Source organism: Delphinus delphis, chromosome 5, assembly GCF_949987515.2.
Source record: "Delphinus delphis chromosome 5, mDelDel1.2, whole genome shotgun sequence".
In the NCBI taxonomy this organism is placed as follows: domain Eukaryota; kingdom Metazoa; phylum Chordata; class Mammalia; order Artiodactyla; family Delphinidae; genus Delphinus; species Delphinus delphis.
The window spans coordinates 35,699,923-35,715,332 of NC_082687.1; the positions used below are offsets into that span (position 1 = coordinate 35,699,923).

General features: G+C 42.2%; 1 protein-coding gene across 2 annotated transcripts in view; it reads left to right on the forward strand.

Moving 5' to 3' along the window:
• Positions 1 to 788: 788 nt before the first annotated feature.
• TMEM192 (transmembrane protein 192) overlaps positions 789 to 15,410 on the forward strand; it is a 30,800-nt gene continuing 16,178 nt past the window's right edge. The window contains exons 1-4 of one of the 2 annotated variants that reach the window (XM_060012193.1): positions 1,061 to 2,690; positions 3,881 to 3,950; positions 7,640 to 7,786; positions 12,560 to 12,824. In XM_060012193.1, coding sequence (XP_059868176.1) covers positions 2,452 to 2,690; positions 3,881 to 3,950; positions 7,640 to 7,786; positions 12,560 to 12,824 — 721 coding nt within the window. In that variant the 5' untranslated portion in view covers positions 1,061 to 2,451. Of the gene's footprint in view, positions 917 to 1,060; positions 2,691 to 3,880; positions 3,951 to 7,639; positions 7,787 to 12,559; positions 12,825 to 15,410 lie in introns of those variants that run through there. The other variant, XM_060012192.1, reaches the window with a different exon arrangement.

Consider the following 15,410-nt stretch of genomic DNA (forward strand, 5'->3'; position numbering starts at 1 on the left):
ATCTTTTTCTTTGCTGCTACTTAAATGATTTTATTTCACCAACGGTATAAACAAGATTACACCATACACAATGTACAAATAAGCATTAAAAACTATGAAAGTGTATGTATTGTAGTATCAGCATAGGGACTGGTATTAACAGAAAATTTTACTTTCCTTACAGTTTTACAACGATCGTGTATTTTCAGAAAAATGTCATAAAATTTTCTTTTTCAATTCCACTTAAAAAAAAGAAAGAGAGAGAGAGAAAGCCCTAAAAATTCCTATTGCCTCCTGTCCCTCTGGTGAAAACTGTATGTCCTGGAAATCAGTCTTTATTCTGTTCGTGTCCCTCCGCAGGTGGAATTTTGAGCTATAAATAGGAACCTGGGATTCCACCGCTGGTTCTGTGCACGGAGTTGTGCTGCAAACAATAATTAAGCACGACCGAGAAAAGTTAATGTTTCACAAAGAAGCAAGTGGCGGCCGAAAACAGTTCGATTCTTGGATTTGGAATGCATCCTTTGGTGCCCGAATCTCCGGCCAACCTAGAACGCGAACGCAGGTTACGGGATCCCGAGGCACAGCAGCGTTCCCAGAGGCAGCGGCGGCCGGAGGCTGGTTTTCAGGGAGTATAACGTCCCCCTCCTCCTCGGCCATTCCGGATCTAGGTGTCGGGGCATCTGCCAATAGTAAGCGAGAGGCGAGGCCAGTCCATCCTGCCCCCTCTGCCAATCGGGAGCGAGGGGGCGGGACCGGGAAGGCCTGCCGCTGGCCGTGGAGCCCTGGAGCTAGGAAGAGGGGTCCGCCCTCTGCGCCTCGGCTAATTGAAAGCGAGGGGCGGGTCCCGGGGTGGGTCCCGGAAGGCGGTGCCAGGCGCAGGTGCGAAGGCTGGGCGGTAGGGCTGCGGCCTCCGCCGGCGGGCAGTATGGAGGACGTGAGTTCGCGGATGCTGGTGGCGAGCGACAGGCTCGGAGCCCACTCTTCCGGTGCTGGGCGCGCTGGGCGGAGACGGGGGTGGGGGCAGCCCTGGCCGGAGGGGCGCCTCCTGCGCGGGGCTGCCCGGGCGCGGGGTTATGGGAGGAGGCACCGGGGTGGCGTCGGGGTCCGGGGCAGCGTCGGGGTCCACGCCGGCCCCGGGCTTATTTTCCTGGCGGAAGGCCGGGCGGGCGCCAGCCCGGTGCGGGCGCGTGTCGAGTCCCGGAACTGGGGCGGCCCGAGGTGCGCGCGGGGCCCCGGGCGCGGGGTCGCTCGGACGCGCTGGCGCAGGGGCGAGTCCCCGTCCTCTTGGGTCCCGGCCTTGGCCCTGAGGGCTGTGACTTGGAGCGGCTGCGGCAGACCTGTTGTTATCACCACCCGAAAACCCACATTGGAGAAAAACAATGTCGTGATGTTTTGAATCGAGGCATGGTAGGAGTGAAGGGATTTTTAAATCTCTTTACTTAGATGGATCCAAACCAGATTATTTAAAAACCAGTGCACTAGTTACAGTGTATATAGTGTACAGAGTGAAGAGTAATTGCAAAAATCTTTGCTTAAATGTATTAAAACATTTTTAGGAAAAGAATGTATTTGTGCCCAGAATTAACTGGGTTACCCATTGGCACAAAATTCTTGCTCTTGAAAAATGCAAAGTTGATAGTTATATTAAAGCACTGATTTGAGTTAATAGATTAATAGGAATATTACTGTGATCCTACCACTGAATGAGGTGCATCAGGCAAGACACATGAAACAAAGTTCCAGCCCTACACAAGACCTTAGATTCTTGTGCAAATAGTGACTATAGTTCAATTATCTTGACTAAATAAAGACCGAACAATTTCTAATGATAAGACTAAAAAATTCTATTTTTTTTTTCAGTTGAGAACATGGAAAGCTAACTGTAATACCTGGAAGTAGATTTGAGACTCATATATATTTAAAGAAAAACTGATTGTTTCTAAATCTTTTAAGAGTGAGATTCATGAACTGACAATGTGTGGAGAAAATGAGTAAGAGGAAAATTAGAGACACATCAAAATGTGTGCAGTAAATGCTTCTTGGTTGGTGCTAAGCTGCCCCAGGGTTCTTGGGTCTGTAGCTTTTAGCGTTAGGATTAGTACAACCCTAGAAATTTGTTTCACCAAACAGTTGGAGAGTAATGTTTCACCAATAGCTACATAGCTTTAGATCTGAGCAAGTCGCCTGCTTTTGGTATTTTGTGGGTATGGTTTCTACCACTCAGTAGTAAGCTAAAAACTGTGTGCCATGTCTTAGGCCCAGACACCTAAATGAGTTAAAAGAGGCAAAGGCTTTTTAGTTAATGATTCTTTGTTTGCCAGTGGGTGAACCAATTGTGGCTACTTTAAGGAAGAAAGGGATTTATTTGAAAGGATATAGGGTAGATGAACACCTAGGCCTCTGAAAGGATCCAAACAAGGGCAGCTCAAAGGATCCAGAGACAGGGGTCCTTTCAGAATCTGTCCTGGGATGGATCGCCTCAACCATGGACTCCGTTTGCTTTGCTGCTCTGAGAGAGAGTTGGATTGGCCCAGCCCTTTTTGGTTCCATGACCACCCCAGGACAGAGGGTGAAGAGCATCAAAGGATGTTCCCCTTGAGACTTAATGCAGAGGTAGACATTGGGTCCCCAAAGGAAGTAGCTATTGTCACAAAAGAAGAGGGAGGAGATGGTGTGGAAAAAACAACAGCTATCTTCACTTGCAGATGGTGAGTTCCAGAGGGTGCTGTTTGTATGGTTTTCCCACATTTCTTATAGGCTCCAAAGGGCAGTGTATTTGATGTAGTCACCAAATACACTGTATTTCATGAACATTGAATAAGTGACATAGAAACCATATTGTCCCCAGCCCCTTCAGTGTAGTCAGGGAAAACAAAAGGCATACACATAAAGGAAACAATACAAGGCAGCATAAGAAAGATTCCAAATTAATATTATGGGCAGTAATTTATTAGGAGTTTTAAAGTAGAAAGAAAACACTTGGCAGGACAAGTTTTATAGAGAATGTAAGTTTTGGTTGGACTTCGAAAGATGAGTTGGATTCTGAAAAAGATAAGAAAGGGTATTTGTGGGGTATTCCAGAAAGCTCATGCAGGCTAGAGGAGAAGGTGCATGAAAGGGAACGAGTGGGAGATAAAGTAGACTATTGTCTTACAGTCAGGGTTTCAATGCTACCTTTTAAAAAGTTCCCAGATCCCAACTATTCAAGAAGTTGGGCCGTCTTTCATTCACTCAACACACATATTGAGTACCTGCTGTGTATCAGGTACTAAAGGTACAAAGAACGTAGTATAATGTAGAGTCCTGCCCTTGTGAAGCACACCTTATTCGAACCACTTTGATACCTTGTCCTTCCTTCTGCCTGAAAGAACCAAAAACCTGTATATAATATATGAAAAAACAGGCGCAGCCGCCACCGGAAGTGGACTTCGCCTGCCAAGATCGGTTTCACGGGGAAGGTTATCAGGAAGGCTATGAAGAAGGAAGTAGTTTGGGTATGATTGAAGGGAGACAGTATGGCACGTTGCATGGAGCTAGAATCGGATCTGAGATCGGGTGCTACCAGGGTTTTGCTTTTGCTTGGAGATGTCTCCTGCACGGCTACGCCACTGAGAAAGACAGCAAAAAGATGAAGGTCTTAGAATCGTTGATTGGAATGATTCAGAAATTCTCTTATGATGACCCTACTTATGATGAAGACTTAGAGGGAAATTTAAGCAGCTTTGTTCATGACTAAACGTCCAGCCTGACTTTAAAACTAGTGCAGAAGGTTCCGGACTTTCATTTTGAGGATGACAGACGCACAAAGACAAAACATCAGGGAACAGATGTTTGCTTGTCAAGTGTTTAAAAATGTGATTAAAGGCAAAACAATGATGGGGGATTCATTGTTTTGCAGGGAGGGTTCCAGCTTGGCCGGTGAAAGGGCTTCCTTCTCCCGAGGGCTTCCTTCCCCCGAGATCTGCCAGGTAGCCTCGGTGCCCCCCACGGTGCCCCTCCACACAGGCCCGCCCTTTGTTGGGCCCTGTCTGCTCTGCAGCGTGAACGCGGCCCTGGCAGAGCCCTCACCAGTCTGATTTTCTCTGGTCCAGGGTCCAGGCCCCTGGCTCATAGGTTCTTGTCACCTGGCAGGCCTGGCTGGATCTAGACTCAGGTTGGCCCTGGATAGGATAAACCTCCCCTTTACCCCCCTGGGCTTTGGTCAGCTCTCAGAGGGACAGTTTTTTTTTAAATGAGAGCCACAGGGTTGACACGAAGCAGGTTAATGGGAAGGAGTGATGCGTACTGTGACATTTATTGACCCTTGAGATGTGCCAGTGCTGTGACCTGCTTCTCATGTTTTATTTAGTCCCTTCAAAAGCCCATGAGGTAGGCGTTATTCCCATTTTATAGACAAGGAAACTGAGACCAGCCCAAGAAACTGCCTGGTCCAAGGGCAGTGGACGGCAGAGCTGGGACTCCAGCCCTGTCTCCTGCTGCCTGCTCTGGAATGCGTAGTCGCACCCACAGTCTCGGGGTCCCTGCTTGCAAGTCCCCGCTATGCCCCGTGGAGCCCTGGGGCATCTCATGTGGCCATGGACGTGGGCGTCTGGCTGAGAGGAGGAGAGGCCAGCCCTGTCCCCGGGGAGCCAGGACTTGCTCTTCCTCTGTCCCCGGGTGGGTGGGGCTCTGCAGCATCAGAAATGGTCAAGGGGTGGAGACTTTAAGGTCACTGTTGTATGTGCAGAAACTTTGGAGCCTTACTGCAGCCTTCCTTTTAGTGTGAGTTGTTCTGTCTTCTGCCCGGACTTAAAAGGCATCATCTAGATGTACATGGTTCGTGGCCTCAGGTGCGCCTTTGTCACAGACACCAGCAGTCTCTGGCTGGTGCGATGGAGGGGCTTTTGTTGTCGTTTTCCTGGGTGATTTTTTGTGCTTCCTAAGCTATCTGTTTGGATGATGTATTATTTTTATAATTGGAGAAAAAAATAAAGAGTATATTTTAAAGCAAAAAAAAAACCCCAAAATGAAACAAAACAAAAAAATATATGAAAAAATACTTGTTGAGATCACAGACATCAGGTGATGAAGGACAGTGATCTTGGAGAGATGGGAAGCAAATGACGTGAGCCATATGATTGCCCCAGCTCACTGCCTTGAGAGAGTTTTCGGGGTGGGCAGAGGAAGGGGGACCAAGTGGGGCTTCAGTAGACCCCGAGTTGAGGAGATGGAGCTGAATCTGGGGATACCGAAGCAGCTGGAGTTCACAAGACAGAGAACCCAGAAAGGAGAGCGCTGTGCAGAGGGAGAGCTCGGAAGAGGTGCAGAGTCCCCTCAGGTATTCAGCTGAGTCCTGTTCTTCGTGCCTCTGAGGAAACTCCCTGAGGACTGGGGAAAAAAACACTCAGAAAGACCAGAGGGAGCAGTACTGTCATGCAGGGCCAGGAGTAGTGCCTGTTCTTCCAGCCAGACTGGAAACCTCATAATCATAGGGTATTAGGTTTTCAGAAAGGTCTTGCATCACTTGTGGGGAATAATTAGCACTAGACCAAACATGGTATGGTCCCACCTAAGAAAGCACCTTAAAAGAAAGACCAAAAAGATCAAACTGTTTCAAGTGACTTAACTGAATCCCAGAACAAAGCTCAGTAATATAGGAATACAAAAATGTCCAGCACCCAAAGAGGTAAATTTTGCAATGTCTGGCATCCAGTCCAGAATTACCAGGCACTGCTAATTATGTGATTTAGCGGAGGTGTTAGGTAATGCTATGGTGGTAATCATTTTGCAATATATAAGTGTATCAAATCAACTCATGGTATGCAAACTTACACAATGTGACATGTTAATTATATTTCAATAAAGTGGAAAAAATGGTCAAGCATGCAAAGAGGCAGGGAAATATGACATAATGAGTCAATTAAAACTGATTCAAAAATGACATGCTAGAAATAGCAAACAAGGACATTTAAAAAAATTATTATAACTGTTTTCTATATGTTCCAAAGGTTAAAAAGACACATGGGAGATATAAAACAAACCCACTCAAAGTTGCAGAAATAAAAACTACAATGTCAGATGAAAAAGGAACAGCATTGAGGCATCAGAGAAGGCAGCATTTTTGCTAAGACAGACACTTGACAGGTGGGGAGGGATGAAGAGGCACAGAGACTGGAAGGATGGCCTGGAGAGGTTCATGGACATTAGTTAAGGGAAGAGCCGTAGAGGTGGGACAGCCTATAACTGAGAAAGCTAGAAACAGAGGAGTCTTGAAGAGATTAGAAATCATCAGAATTGCTCCATGAGTTATGGCAAACTAAACAGGAAGCTATCTAGGCATTGAATAAAAAAAATTGCAGCAGCATTGAATGCCTGGGAGTGGAAATTGAGAAGCCCATTCCAGATCTGATCATTTCCCAGATTGCTGTATTATCTTTTTAATCCTGGTGCACAGCAGCCTGCCCTTACACCATTGGTCCCCCTCTCTACCCCTTCCAAAGTGAAGAGCCCATATCCTCTGTCTCCAAATCCAATTCTCAGGCTTCCCCTTTTCCCACTAAATTTTCATTTCCCTCTTGTTCTAGTGCAATTATCTAACCTAAATTTTTTGCATCATTTGTGCTATTCATTTGCTAATTTATTATGTACTGCCCCATAATATGCCACACACTATATTCTATTTTGCATTCTTATATTGTTCAATCCTGCATGCCTTTATCCTAACCTCCCCGATGAAAATGTCATCTCCTTTTGAATAGGGACTGTGTCTTACATTCTTTTATCTCAGGAACAGTTTTCAGTAAGGCTCTGAGACTGAGAGATTATTTTATGCACCAGATACCTAAGATGCTGTTCCTGTCAAGACCCTAACTTTAAACATGACTAACAAGATTTTGAGGTTGCAGCTCATCCTTTGCTGGCTACTTCAGTGACATGGCAACTAGTTGTTTTCATTGAGAATCTGGTATCTACAAACTGAAATCTCGAGGGTCTATCAGGGTGATCTGTTTCTATTAACACTCTAACATATTTCTCTCATGATTGAAAGTTTGTTTAAGACCTCTTAGTAATGCCTCAACCAGCTTTCCAAAATTTTGTGGAACACCGAGATATAGTTTAAGAATTGCAATCATGTGTAATTTTTATCAATAATATAAATAATGTTGGGGACTACCCTGGTGGTCCAGTTGTTAAAACTGCGCTTCCCACTGCAGAGGTCACGGGTTTGATCCCTGGTAAGGGAACTAAGATCCCACATGCTGCACGGCACAGCCAGAAATGTAAATATATGTGTGTGTGTGTGTGTGTGTGTGTGTGTGTGTATAATGTTAAATAAATCAATATCTAAGTTTTGAGGGCTTGAAGAAAATTATTTGAAATTAATGAGATTAATAATTGATAATTAATGAGATTATTTATACATAATCTCATTTTGACTTACCTCATTTTGAGATAAAGAATTAAGATTTCTTCTACTTGTTTTAATAATTGTTTTTACCAGTTTACAGTAGTCATCAAGAAGTTTATGGTATTTTTTCAAAATTACCTTTAGGTAGGGAGTGTGTTTTCTTGCCTATAATTTGTGTAATGAATTTTAAATCTTTATAGTTTAGTAGATTTGTCTTGGAAACATAATCCAGAGAGTGGTGATTATAGCTTGCTTTTTTCTGCACCTCAGGGTTCCTTGGATCTCATCCAAAGTATTGAAGATGACCCCCTTCTGGACACCCAGCATCTCCCACATCACTCATTACACGCTCATTTTAGGCCCAGATTCCAGGCTCTTCCTACAGTCATCATTGCACATCTTCTCTTGTTGATACATGTAAGTTGACTGGGAGAAAGTGATCCATCCAAAGGCAATGTTTTTCAAAAATTTATAACCTCTTCAGAGGGCAGTTTGGCTATATCTATTAACATTTAAAGTGTGCATACATTTTTACTCATATCTCTACTTCAAATAATTTATTGTAGACATATTTGCACACATGTAAGGATATCGTTTATGATACCAATGTTGTCTGTAATATGAGGAAACTACAATCTGCCACCATCCAGAAGATGCTTTGTATGTCCTGTCCATATGAAGGAATGCTTATACAATATTAAAAGAGAAACTTAGAAGAGAAACTTGGGGTGGATGTGTACCCTTCACGGTTCATTGTTGAATGGAAAAAAATGAGGTTTACAGTGGTGTGTACAGAATGTTCCTGTTTGTACATTTTAAAAGGGTGTTGAGAGAAGTGTGTATATGGGTGATGTTGTGACTTATAAGAAATATATTTGGTCGTTCAGATGATCAAAATATAGTTCTCATATGTCTTTGGTCTTCATCCATGGTTTCTGGCTCATAGCTCCCAAAACCCTTGGAATTTCCTGAGTGATAAGAGCAATGGGAGCATCTTTTGTTATAATTTTTGGTCTTTTGTCCTCAGTCCCTAAAATCGCTTCAAAGTCATAAAGGTGAAATGGGTGTCTTGATATTCATAACAACCCCTTTCCACCACTGCTGTATTTATGTTGGTGAGGTGACTCTGGAAAGCACCTAAGGATGGGGGCTTTTGCCAGGGGAACCAAGCAGGAACAAAGGGTTGGAACTTTCAGTCCCACGCCCTGGCCTCTGGGGATGGGAAAGGGGCTGGAAGTTAAATCATCCACCAATGGCCAATGATTTAATCAACCAGGCCTATGTAATGAAGCCTCCATAAAGACCCAAAAGGAGGGGGTTCAGAGAGCTTCCAGGTTGGTGAGCTAGAACACTTGTTATGAACCGCTGCCAGGCCCCCAGACTCCACCAGGATAGAAGCTCCTTTGTTTGGGAACTGGCAGGAAGTATGTCTTCATCGGGCTATTGATTTGTATCTTTCAATATCCTTTGTAATAAATTGGTAATGTGGTGAGTAAACAGGTTTCCTGAGTTCTGTGAGCCAGTCTGGCAAACTAATTGAACCCAAGAAGGAGTTGATGGGAACCTCTGATTTATAGCCTGTCAGTCAGAAGTGCAGGTAACAACCTGGATTTGCAAGTGGTATCTAAAGTCCAAGGAGGGGGTTGTGGGAACCTCTGATTTGTAGCCAGTGGGTAAGAAGCACTGGTGACAACTTGGACTTGAAGTTAGCATCTGAAGTGAGGGCAGTCTTGTGGGACTGAGCCTTCAACCCCTGGGATCTGATGCTCTCTCCAGGTAGTGTCAGAATTGAGTTGAGCTGTCTTCTTCAAGACACCCATTTCACCAGTTGAGCTCCCAGTTGGTGTCAGAGATTTGCCGCCCCCCTCCGCCGTCCCCTCCCCCCCACAAACACATTGGAATTGGTACTGGAAACTTTTAACATTTATTCCTGTATTCTGTAATAGAATATTTCCAGAAGCATTCGGAAGACCCTTTTTTAAATTTATTTTTTATTTTTATTTTTATTTACTTATTTATTTTTTGCGGTAAGCGGGCCTCTCACTGCTGCGGCCTCTCCCGTTGCGGAGCACAGGCTCCGGACACGCAGACTCAGAGGCCATGGCTCACGGGCGCAGCCGCTCCGCGGCATGTAGGATCCCCCCGGACCGGGGCACGAACCCGTGTCCCCTGCATCGGCAGGCGGACTCCCAACCACTGCGCCACCAGGGAAGCCCTACAAGACCCTTTTAATGCTAGTTGCACTGAGCGCCTCAATGGAAGGGACACCTAATATATTTTAATGTTTACTTTTTGTACTATTTGAATTTTTTTTATCATATGCATGTATTACTTTTTAAGTTATAAAAACAAAAAAGATACAAATAAATCTACATATGTTGACGTGGAAATTTATCTATTTATTTACACCTAGGAAATAGTGTTAAGCAGAGAAATCAGTGTACTGTTGCCCCATGTTTTATATGATGAAATTACAAATGTCTGGGGATTTTTAAAAATGTGTGTTGCAACCACTAGATAAATAAATCCTGGAGATCTAATGCATAGCATAGTGATTATAGTCAACACTAATATTATAAATTTCAAAGTTGCTAGGAGACTAGATATCTTAATTGCTCTCACCACAAAAAAGAAATGGTAATTATGTGACATGATACAAGTGTTGGCTAAAGCTATGGTGGCCATCATTTTGCAATATACGAATGTTTCAAATCAACACATTGCACACCTTAAACTTATACAGTGTTATGTCAATTATATCCCTCAATAAAAATAAATAAAGTTCAACGTCATAAAAACAAAACAAGACACATGTATGAATGGTCTTGTAGGCTTACTGGGGGCTCTGCTCCAAGTCTGTTAATTATTTCCTCATTTTGGTTACTGCAGTCTCAAACACTAGGGGCTGTAGTTGTTCTTTGCGGCAATGTGAAAGATCAAAAGAAGGCAGATTCCCGCCACTCCTTGGGTGTTCATTAGGGGGTGGATGTGGTTGAGGACTGGCCCAGGTGCTGCTCCAGTGAGGTGCACTGTGGAAGACTTGCGCTCAGAACTGAGTGCATTGAGGACAGAGGTGCACCTGTTTTCCTCATGTAGATCTAGTAAGTGGCCTGATTCTGCCATGGCTTCCTGATCCCCAAATAGCAGCTGAAGCGCTTCTTTCCTTGTGCCTCTTTGTATTGATACAATTTATAAATTATATAATTATAAATTATATAAAGAGTATAACATACTCTTTATGTATGTACAGTACACACACACACCACTTAAAAAAAACTTTTTATGTTAAATTGCCTGCCTTTGATACTGTGGGATTGATTGCCCTAATTTTAGGACTAAGAAAATCTTATGTTAAAGAACAAGAAAACCTAATGTCTTTATATACTACTTTGTATAAAATGGATCAGTTGGGTTCAATGTACAGTATGTTACAGTAGAGGGAATATGTTGACTTTTCCACTTTTACTTTATGAGGATGTGCATCTTGAGCTGCTATAGCAAATATTACTGCTCTTGACAAACCACATAAATTTTAAATAGATTTATTACATGCTAAGATTGGCTGCTATTGGATGCTTGGTGATGGATGTTAATGACAGCATTTAAAATTTTCTTTGATTTTTTTTAAAAATTATAGAATAATACTGCCTTATGGTTAACAAGTAAAACATTACCAGAGTATACAAAGATATAATCTTCCCTTTTCTCTGCTTCACCCCTTCTCCCTGAGTTAATAAATGGGGTCAGTTCACTGTATCTCTTTCAGTGTCTTTTGTTAAGTTCATACAAATGTATACAAAAAGATTACCACGTTATAAAAGGATGTCCCCCATTTCCAGAAAAGAAAAGATTGGATAATATGGTATTTATTACTCAACAGCAGTGTTCCTCAAACTTGAGCATGCACCAGATACCCTGGCAGGCTTATTACACTACAGGCTGCTCGCCACATGCCCAGAGATTTTGATTTGGGGCCTGAAAATTTACATTTCTAACTGGTCTGGAGATCACACTTTGAACTACTACTTTACACCTTACTTTCTTTAATCTTAACATATCATAGGTATCCACCCAAACTAATACATAGAGCTTTAGTTAATTCTTTTTTTTTTTTTTTTTTTTTTTTTTGTCTGTGTTGGGTCTTTGTTGCTGCACTTGGGCTTTCTCTAGTTGTGACGAGAGCGGGGGCTACTCTTCATTGTGGTGCACGGGCTTCTCATTGCAGTGGCTTCTTTTGTTGTTGAGCACGGCCTCTAGGCATGTGGGTTTCAGTAGTTGTGACACCAGGGCTCAGTAGTTGCGGCTCGTGGGCTCTAGAGCACAGGCTCAGTAGTTGTGGCACACAGGCTTAGTTGCTCCATAGCATGTGGGATCTTCCCAGACCAGGGATTGAACCCATGTCCCCTGCATTGGCAGGAGGATTCTTAACCACTGTGCCACCAGGGAAGTTGCCTAGTTAATTCTTTTATAGCTGAATAACATTCTATTATGTGAGTGGGTATACCTTAATTTATTCAAATATTCTGCTATGGATGCATACATATACTTGGGCAATTTACAGTCTTTTTCAAATACAGAGAACACTGCAGTAAATATATGTGTCCATATATCCTAGGTACTGTGCTTTTACTTCTGAGTGATAGGGTCCTAAGGTAGGATTTCTGGGTCAAGATATTTCCAAATTATTTTTCAGCAGCACTTCCCAGACCAGTCAGCATTTTATGAGACTGTCTGTTTGCCCATATGTTGACATCAATCTTTTAAATTTTTGTCAATCTAATTGGATAGTTATTCTTGTTCTCTTAAAACTGAAGCTAGAAATAACCTTTTTTAATTCATGATTTTTATTATTTAGTTTTGAGGTGCTAAATTAACTGTTTTTACTCTTTTTAATAAAAGAGAAGTGGGCAGGAAATTGAATTTAACATTAAGTACTCATCTTTGTTAGATGGGATTTGGGGTGATTTTTATTTTATTTGTGATTTTATCTGCTTCCCAAATTTTCTGCAAATTTTTCTCCAGATTATCTGTTTAAAAAGTTTGTAAAAATGGCAAAAAAGAAAGTATTTTTAAACTCATAAAAGTAGGATACTGAAAGTCATAGGTATAAGAATATGTGCTGGGGATGGTCATTATTGTTTCTTAAATCCAAATATTGAATATTAATTCTACTGTTTTCCTTTCCACCAGATTGTGTTTGTTATTTTAGCATTTTTAACAGGTGTGCTTTGTTCTTACCCCAATCCAATTGAGGACAAGTGCCCAGGAAACTATACCAACCCATTGAAAGTTCAGACAGTCATAATCCTCGGAAAAGTTATTTTGTGGATTCTGCATTTCCTCCTTGAACGATACATCCAGTATCACCACAGCAAAGTAAGAAACCGAGGCTATAACAAGATCTACCGGTCAACAAGGCATCTTAAAAGCCTTGCGCTGATGATACACTCCACTGGTAAGCCCAGTTGTCTCACTCAGCTATTCGGCGGCTTGCTTGAGTGTAATAAATGACAGCAGAAAGAAAATGTTAAGTTTGATTTTATAATCAAATACATGCTCTCATTTTTGTGAGAGTGACGCGGCCACTAAAATTAGGATCACCTTAATGTCTTGAAGTTTTTCTTATATTTCCCTTTGAAATCTGTATTTGTTATGTAAGGGAGGAAAAATATTCCCTCTGCCCTTCTAGGTTCTTGCCTGAGATTCCACCAAGAAAGGACAGATTAACAGGAGAAAAACGAATAGAAGTTTAATAACATTATACGTCCTGTATACATGGGAGAGACCCAGGAAAGCAGAGTAACTCCACAATGACCTAAGCCACCCTCTCAAATAATATCTCCAGCTAAAGACCAAAGAAGATGGGGAGGGTTGTGGGAGGGGCGATAGTTCTGGGAGGTGACCAGGAAAAGCACAGTAAACAAGGGTAAGTTTGTTATGCTTGCCTTCTGCATTGATTAGAGTTGCTAGAGATTTAGAGTCATCCTGGTACAGAGAGGGATATAACCTTACAAATGGAGATTTCCCTTATAATTGTAAATGTCTCTTATAAAAGGTAATTCCTACTTGGTTTTCAGAGCTTCATCTGTGTCTGCCGTTTCTTAAAAATAATCAGCTTAAAATAATCCTTAAGACAAAGGAGGCATATTTTGGGGTAGCATTTTCTGTCCCCTTCATTATGAGCAAGTTACCCCTGTGTGAAATGTGGACTTTTTCCGCCTTTTGATACTAGCAGACTTACTCATCGCAAGGAGATATACAGCTGACGCTAGTTGATACTTGTAGGATGAGGGGATTGTTTTATTTTAAATGAAGCTCAGTGCTTTTCCCACAGTAAGAGAAAGACTGTTATATAATAAGATGTATTACTAAAGCAGAAAACCTGGAAAACAATTTATGAAGGCAAGGTCAGAAAGTCCATCCAGGATGCAGACAATTTAAAGGCTTAATGGAATTAAATTGAACTTCTTTAGGTATTTTTGCCTAATTGTCAAGGTTTCTACCTTTTCTAAAAAGCCCTCTTTTTCAATTTGAGTCCAGAATAAATGTTTGAACATTTTGAAACCAAATTAGAAATTAATTTTTCCCCAGAAAAACAGCTCTACAGAATTTAATGTTTTTCCTGTGTTCTGGTAGTGCATTTTCTTAAAGGGCAGGCTCTGAGTTCATCTGCTCAGCGAGGCTGTCAATGGGAGCGGGAGGGCCCAGCGGTTGCAGAGAAAGAAGCGTTGTATTGGAGTGGCTGGTCTTGAAGCACCTCCAAGGGGCGGCCTTTACTGCCCCCTGAGGAAGAGTGCGATTTCTACTTCTACTGCTGATTGCAGTACTTGTTTTTGGCCAGGAGATGTCCCTATAATCTTTGCGCCTCTGACAAAGAGAAAAGCAGAAACCTGTTTGTATACTGACCAAAATAATGTTCAGTTTCTCCACTGATGGTCTGGAAATAGTATTTTTGAGGCCCACCAAGAGATTGTCTAATCTTTGCCTTTCCTCTGACTTTCAAATTATTGCTACACATGTGACCCTTAATCACAGTCTGTTTCTAAACAATTGGACCCTCAGTTTAATCACAGGCGGCATCACTTTTAAGTTACTCATATAAGGACCCAGAAAATCCAGGAGAATTGGGGCAGGTGTTTACTTTGTTTCTATTTTCTTTAAATTTTTTTTTTTCTTATTTGAAGAAAAAGAAGGTAATTCTATGAGGGTATAGAACTTCCAGCTAATCCGAAGGGTGTAACCATTCTTTTTTTTTTGCCTGTGATAGTATTGCTGGGTATTGTCTGGCTTCATCCTGATGCTTGTTGTTCTCTGCAGAGAGAAAAATAAATTGATTTTACTTTAGTTTGTGGAGATGGGAGAAGGGCTTTTCTTTCCTTCCAAATAAGTTGAAAATATTTATCTGATTTATCTGTTCTCCTTCCTTAGATCGAAATACATCCTGAACTCTATCAAATGTTATTAGCTGCATAGCAAGTTGCATATTTGTTCTTTTCATTGAAGCGAAAACTTGACCCTTGGAGACATGGTGCTGGGCAGGGTGTTCTCATGATGTCCACAGTACTTATCATTCAGGGGAATGTCTTACTTCTGCAGTCTCTGCTGCCAGCCTGCAAGTTCACCCTGTGACCTGCCACACTGCTGACACAGGCCTTGCTCAGGGCATCAGAAATCCTCTGGAAACTGTGTGTTCACTTTCCCTGCAGAGGTTTTTCCCTAGTTTTTTCCTCTCCCTAAAGCTGTAAAGTTATATTTGTCTTGTACACAAAACTAATTCATAAATTGAGCTATTGGTCAACATGCTAAGACACTATGACATTTGTGAGTGTAAGGGGAGGGCGTAGGGATTTGTGCTGGACCACTGCTTTGTGTAGAGGGACTTCTGATAGGTTATTTAAACAGGGTTCTTTGGCTCACAGTCATCCCTTTGTACCAAGAAGCAGAAGGTAAATCAAATGAGCATCTCCCCAGCCTTGATCAGACTTGGATAAATATGTTAGTTTTAGGAAATTCTAAGGTAAAACATTACAGGAATGACTTC